At 24.2% G+C, this 7,301-nt stretch overlaps 3 protein-coding genes across 3 annotated transcripts in view; 1 reads left to right on the forward strand and 2 right to left on the reverse strand.

Moving 5' to 3' along the window:
* The first annotated feature begins 475 nt into the window (after window positions 1-475).
* Window positions 476-3,241, forward strand: LOC124951368 (39S ribosomal protein L38, mitochondrial). The gene is made up of 6 exons (XM_047499705.1): window positions 476-831; window positions 897-1,049; window positions 1,189-1,519; window positions 1,618-1,776; window positions 1,866-2,002; window positions 2,113-3,241. The coding sequence occupies exons 1-6, from the start codon at window positions 702-704 to the stop codon at window positions 2,403-2,405; spliced, it is 1,203 nt and encodes a 400-aa protein (XP_047355661.1). The 5' UTR covers window positions 476-701; the 3' UTR covers window positions 2,406-3,241.
* Window positions 2,429-6,332, reverse strand: LOC124951144. Its single transcript, XM_047498974.1, is given in 10 exon segments — window positions 2,429-2,743; window positions 3,038-3,205; window positions 3,318-3,586; window positions 3,708-3,854; window positions 3,946-4,085; window positions 4,309-4,617; window positions 4,778-4,999; window positions 5,001-5,183; window positions 5,752-5,951; window positions 6,114-6,332. Coding segments are annotated over 10 exon segments (1,842 nt in total). The 5' UTR covers window positions 6,214-6,332; the 3' UTR covers window positions 2,429-2,639.
* A 128-nt stretch (window positions 6,333-6,460) lies between these two features.
* The window catches only part of LOC124951365 (retinoid-inducible serine carboxypeptidase-like), a 3,256-nt gene continuing 2,415 nt past the window's right edge, over window positions 6,461-7,301 (reverse strand). The window contains exons 8-9 of the mRNA XM_047499701.1: window positions 7,122-7,276; window positions 6,461-6,596 (exon numbers count right to left, since the gene is read on the reverse strand). Coding sequence (XP_047355657.1) covers window positions 6,534-6,596; window positions 7,122-7,276 — 218 coding nt within the window. The 3' untranslated portion in view covers window positions 6,461-6,533. The remainder of the gene's footprint in view (window positions 6,597-7,121; window positions 7,277-7,301) is intronic.

Genomic DNA, 7,301 nt, shown 5'->3' on the forward strand with positions numbered 1-7,301 from the left:
AATATATACAATATATTTACGTTCATTATATTTCATTACGTTATTATATTCATTATATATAAATAAGAATATACAAATTACACACATACTCATTTCAACGTAGATTAAGCATCTTCATTATTATTATTATTATTATTATTATTGTTAATTTTAATCATTAGATAAAATAAGTTAACTAAGATTATTAATTATAAAATAATAAATTCGAGTGAGAGAGAAAAAATGGCGTATCGTATAAAGATAAAAAGAAATATATATATATATATATATATATATATATATATATATATATATTTATAATAATCTTTTTTTGTTTATCAATGAAATCGTGTTTGTTATTAAAAAATAAATAATCTTTTTATATATATATATTTTTTTTTTGCTTTAAATACGTTGAATTTAATATCTTGCTATTAAAAAGAGAAAAAAATTCATTATATGAGTGTTCGAATTTTTTATATAGCATTATAATTTTATTATATAATTTAGAAAAAAAAAAACGTTAGATTTATTACACTTGTCGCATATAATAAATAAATATTATATATATGTAAAAGAGTTAAATTTGTTATGTTCATGTAATATCTTACATTCACATGATAAACGAACATACGTTTGTGAAGAGTAGCGTATATCGTTCGATGGAGGAAATATAATTGAGGTTAGAATATTTTCTTTTTTCCATAAATCAACTAAGAAACATGGCGCGAAGGATTTTTCATTCTTTTTCAAACGATTTATTATATATTAATGGTCAACAAGTTCGATATGGCCATTATATTCGTGGACAAAATCCAATGAATGCTTATACATTAGAAAAACGACTGAAAGGTAAATATTATCCATTGACGTAAATATTTCATTAATTTGATATACTTCACACAATTTGTTTTTAGTTTTGAATCAAAAAGAATCCTATTTAAAAGATCAAGTTAACATTGGTTTACCAATATCTGAAACACCTAAAACGGTGATAAAAGAATGGAACAAGGAAATGAAAGCTAATAGAATAAATCCTGAGTTAGAAAAAATATCACGTAAACTGCAATGTAAGCGTGTTAAATATAATTATTCAATGTAATTTATCAATCAATATCTTTGCAAAGAGATAATGATTTTTATATGAATATTATTTATTAAATTTTATAATCTCTTTTCTATTTTCTTCTTCTTCTTATTCTTTTGCAGTAAATGTCGATTTACAGAAAATACGAGAGATTTGGTGGCAAACACATGGGCCTGAACATATTTATAAAATTGCAGAGCATTATGGAATCTATCAACATTTATATAAAGATGCATATTTTTACCCGGTTGTACATTTACAAATAGATTATGATTTTGGATCTGAGGATAAACTTGCTAGAGTCTATAATGGAAATGTAATTAAACCAAGTGAGGCACAAGACCAACCTAACATTAAATATGATGCTAATTCAGATACATTATGGACATTATTAATGACTACACCAGACGGAAACTTTACTAATTCTAATAATGAATATTGTCATTGGTTCATGTAAGTTTATAGAAAATTTATGTTTTATATATATTATAGTTATTCCCTGTATTATAGTTGTAGGGATAAAATTTTTGATAAATTACATTTGATTATAGCGGAAATATTCCTGGAAATGATATAGCAAAAGGGGAACAATTAATTGATTACTTAAGGCCAATACCACCACGAGGTCTTGGATATTGTAGATATATATTTGTATTATATAAACAAGATAAATATATTGATTATACAAAATATAAAAAGGAACAGCCTTGGTAAAAGAAATAATTTCTAATATATTAAATTTGAGATTTATTTATAAATGTTTTCAATGGATCGGTTCATTATTTATGACATGTTTCAGTCTGAGCTTATCGGAACGCGATTGGAATACATTGGACTTTTATAGAGAACTTCAAGATTATATAACGCCAGCAGGATTAGCATTTTTCCAATCGGACTGGGATCAATCTCTTTCTGATTTTTATCATTTTAATTTAGGTATGTATTAATATTTAATATATATATATATATATATATATATATATATATATATATCTTATATAAGTTATTTATATATATTAATTGAAAAATTTAATGTATATTTTTAGATACAAAAGAACCAATATTTGAGTATGACTTTCCAAAACCATATATAAAGAAACAGGAATGGTTTCCATTAAAACGAGCTTTTAATTTATATTTAGATAGGTACCGGGATCCTAAAGAAATAAATAAGGAATTTTTATTGGAGAAACTGAAAAAGGTTCATCCTTTCAAAAAACCAGAACCACCATTAAAATATCCAAATGCTTATGCTTTTGAAATTCCTGTACCTACTTGGTTGAGAGTAGAAAAAAGAAAAGAAAGGCTAGGTTGGGGACGTATAAATAATATTGAATAATAATTATAATCGATATTGTTTTGTTATAATATATAACAATATAATATAATATAATATAATAATAATTATTATTATTTTTATTTATAATTAAAATATATTTATTAAAACATATGTGCTTATAGAAATTTTCAATATATTTATCTAACGTAGAGTATAAATTTCTGCTATGTTATATATTCGTTAAAAGAGTTTTCTAATAAGGTAAATAAAAGAAGAAATTTTCATATCAATATATTAATCAATTTTCAAATTAGCTTCTACCACTTTTCTACTTCGATTTTTTACATCTGCTCGCGTTAATACATTTGGATCTACAATTTCATGTTCAACGATCAGAGCTGAAATAACAAATATTTTAACATTTACTTTTTAATTATCTAATTTATCCTATATAATATATATATATATACACACACACACACACATTAGGGCTTTTCATACTTTTTTAGTTTAAGATTCACTTTTGAAAACTAAAGTTTTTTCTGACCCATTTCTAAAGAATTATCCTAATGAATATATATAATCCCTCATATTTTAATATTTAACGTGATTCAATATTTTAGGAATTCCTGATATATGTATATATATATATATATATATATATGTATATATGTATATGATCAAATTTCTACCTGGCTCTAACTCGTCCTTCCCAAATTTGAGTGTAAAGGTATTATAATCAGCTATATAATTTTGATACAATTGTCTCGCTCTTTCATCTTTTTCTTTATCGAGTTCAAAATTGCTTATTCCGAAAAGAACACCCATTTTTCGAGTAATTTGTGCCAATAATACTACGCCTGAAAAAAAAAAAAGTATATATACACGTGCACATATTAATACGAATTTTTATATATAAAATTAGAATTTTCTAAAACTACGAATAACTCGAATAACTTGTAAATTAATAACCATTTGATATTATTTTCTCTAAGACAGCTTCACCCGTATCTTCGGTGTCTAATTCATCTACAATAGGCATCTTTGCTTGTTTTTTGCTATTCATTTTTGGTAACCATCTAGTTTGTTTAACACAAATAAGCATAACTAACATATTTTGTAAAGCTGCTATTATCTTAATCGATAATTCGCCATGAGATCTTCTTAGATCTTTATAATTGATAATACGTTTTTTTTGAATTTCCATTTCTTCCAACATAGCTTTTTTATCTATCCTATATCTAAGATAAAAGATTATTTATTCTATTGATATATCTTTCAATCGTGATTCATTGTTTTTCCTATCCTTTTTTTTTTTCTTTTTTTTTTTTTATTGCAAAACGATTAATAATATCTACATACTGTCCTGTCGTAGCTACCATCGTATGTTCAAGACTTTCAAGAGTGATAAGTGCCTCTTCCTTTTTATGTAAAAGATCATTGCGTTCTTTTGTATTATAATTAAATTGATTGATCAAACGTACCTTCTGTCTCATTTGCTCTTCGAGTCTAATGCAACGATTGAAATATTTTTTTTTTTTTATTTTTTTTTTTTTTTTTTATTATTCTTATTCTTATCATTATTACTCTTTGGACATACCTTGGTAATAATTCATTATGAGATCTAACTAAAACGGTATCCTTCAATTTTTCGCAAATCTCTTCCAAACGTTTAAGTTGATTTTCTAAATGAACGGAGTCGTTAATGTCGATATATTTTTTGGCAAGAACAACGTCGCTCTATGAATGCGATATGTATTAATTAGAATCTAATTAATTTATCTTTAAATGAGAAAAAAATGATAGATGTAACGTCTTAAGTGTGATCGCGTTTTAATTATCGAATTAACAATTTAACTTTGTGAATTGATGAAGTTCAAAGAAAATTTTCGAAGAAATTAAAAAAATAAATAAAGAAATAAAAGAGAAGAAAACAAATTGTTTGAACGAAAGGTTAAAGAAATAAAACACAAAAAAAAAAAAAAAGAAAAGGAAAAAAAAAAAGAAAAGAACGAATACGTACCTCAATTCGTACTAAAGATTTCGCATATTCCCAAAGATCGGCAACGCGTTCACGTGCTATAATTAATGTACGTTCTCTTTCTTTCATATTTTTAACAACGTCGACAGTCATTGATTTATATTTTTCTTTCAAATCGTCCAGATTTTCTGTTGCCAATTGGCCCATTATCGTTGTCTTTACTATCACTTTACATTGATTCTTTTGATCATCTTTGAGAGCTTTAAGAAGTGCATCATAATATATTGCATCCTATATACATACATACATATATATATATATATATATAACTATATATATATATATATATATATATATATATATATATATATATATATAGAATGAGAATGAAATAATAATAAAAACAAATTTTCTAATGATATAGATAAAAATTTCAAACAAACAAACTTACTTTCTTTAAAATATTAATTATCTTTAAGTAAGTACTTCGAATGGCTTTAACACCATTTTGTTTAGATACCGATCGTTGCAAATATGCCATCAAACGTTCAAGAAAATGGTCAGTTCCTATTTCTGCACTTTCCTCTTCCAATAGGAAACATTTTTCAAACTTTATCAATGGATAAGAAAAAAAAAATTTATTTAAATATTTCAATAGGAATGAATCAAGTTTAAATGTGCGCGTATACGTGTATGTATGTATATATGTATATATGTATCTTTATTTTATTAAAGATAAGAGGCAACAGTACTTGTAAATCGAAAAATTTCTTAGCTAATTTCTCCTTCTCGTAACGCAACTTATCCAATTGTCGATGAAACAATTCGCTGTTCTGATAAATTCGATTATGAAGTTCCTATAATATTTAAAGTTTTAAATATTTTCATATTTATACAAAAAAATTTTTGCTCTATCATAGAACACCGATGGCGATTAAAAAAAGGTTCAATTAAAAGTTTTATAAATTATTAAGGAAAAAATATTTGGAAACTTTCATGAATATTTACGAAACGTGACAAATATCTTAAGATCATTTATTAGATTAATAGAATATTTTTATTTATCTATATTTCGTTTCTGATGAAATCTCAAAATGATTTTCTGTTTTCCTTTTTTTTTTGTTCTTTTTTTTTTTTTTTCTTTCGTACTATAAGATCGGATAAAAGAATTAAATATGGAAAGATTTGTTTTGATAATTTTTTAAATTACTCAATTCAAATGACGATATACTTGTTACTTGTAGATAAATAAAAAAAAAAAAAAAAAAATAAAAAATTTTGTAAATTGATTTCAATCCATCGTCGAAAAAGTTTCACCATCGTTGCGTTCTAAAAATTGATAGAAGCAATAATAATAGTAGTATAGTGTTTTCTTAAGTACACAATGTTCAAAGTAGGAAAAAGAAAATTGATAAATTAAATTACATCTGATTCAAGTTGACCAAAGGCTAAATGAAAATTATCGTGTTGTTGTAATATCGGCAATAGGCGAATTTTATTTCCATTAATAATTTGACTGACGATATCACGATATTCTCTTACATCCGTTTGCAATGATTTTAAATTTTTCAATACTCTTTGCTTTAATTTAATCAATTCCAATGCACGAATCTTTTTATCTCGAGCTGTGATAAAGGATAAAGATACATATATATATATATATATATATATATAGATATTTTATGACAATTTTGTTTTCTTTTCCTTTTTTTTGTTCTTCCATTCAAACATAATAATGAAAAAAATGTTTCTTTATCGTTTTTATCCGTAAAAATTAATTAATTAACCGTATAATTTGAGAACACCACGATATTGATTTATCTTGTCTCTCGTGGTCCATCGTTCATCAGACATTTTATGAATTTTGACTTGTTTTGCGGTTAACATTTTTGTAAAATTTTTTTACACCACAAATTCTCCTTTTTTTTCCTTCTTTCCCGATACGTATATAAATATATAAATATGTATATATGTATATATATATATATATGTATATATATATGTTTGTGTGTATGCGTGTATTGTTCTTGCCTTTATCAAACATAAATCTGAATGAATTTTGTTATTTCGCTTTCGATAATCGATTATATAAATACCTAAATAAATAAAGTGAAATGTGTTTATATACGAGGTGTACTTTTCAAAAAATATTTTTATTGCTTTGACATAATGAGATCATTCATGATATTAAACAAAAATTATTGATATCATGCATTATCTAACAAATCTTTTAATATCATTCCCATGGCTGCTGGATTGTCTTTTGGTACCTAAAATTTATCACATATGTACTTATTAAAGATTTTCTATTTATTTTCTATTAATATATAATACAATGAACCGGCGATTATGAAAGCCATTTAAATCATTTAAAAAATTAAAATACACGCATGCATGGTCGCGCATTATTATTAAAATTTTTTTAAATCGCATAAAAGAGAATTATTTTTCCTCTTTTTTTTTCTTTTTTTTCATTTTGTCAAAAATAAATACATACACTTACCCTTTCTCTTTTGTGCTTGTCATTATGGAAAAATAATTATTATTTAAAATTGCATTTTTTCATTTCAATTTTAATTAATAATTTCTCAATTGAAATATTTTATATCAATATAAAAAACAAAATATATTTATATACATACGTATGACTTCTTAGAACAACTTTTATATAATCACTAGTTCATATTTGTTTAAAATAAATTATTATATAGAAAAAGAGAAACGAAAAAAAAAAAAAAAAAAAAAAAAAAAAAAAAAAAAAAAGAAAAAATAAAAAGAAAAGAAAAAATACGTACCATGTGTCCTGCCCTGTTGACCCAATAAACGCCAAAATTATTATATCTTTTAGAATAACCTTCGATAATGTTATCGAAGACCAATGAACGTCTCTCGGAGTTAATCCAATAATTAGAATTTTTCCATTTCAATGTGTCAACCCAAAGTATCGTGCCTAAAAAAATTGTTCTAATGTCACT

The sequence above is a fragment of the Vespa velutina genome, chromosome 8 (assembly GCF_912470025.1).
Source record: "Vespa velutina chromosome 8, iVesVel2.1, whole genome shotgun sequence".
Classification (NCBI taxonomy): Eukaryota; Metazoa; Arthropoda; class Insecta; order Hymenoptera; family Vespidae; genus Vespa; species Vespa velutina.

Excerpts from the sequence above, each read along its gene's own strand:
- LOC124951368 (XM_047499705.1), top strand. The coding sequence starts at position 702 with ATGGCGCGAAGGATTTTTCATTCTTTTTCAAACGATTTATTATATATT. Across the intron at positions 832-896 it reads ATTAGAAAAACGACTGAAAG|TTTTGAATCAAAAAGAATCC; the intron begins GTAAATATTATC and ends ATTTGTTTTTAG. Across the intron at positions 1,520-1,617 it reads GAATATTGTCATTGGTTCAT|CGGAAATATTCCTGGAAATG; the intron begins GTAAGTTTATAG and ends ATTTGATTATAG.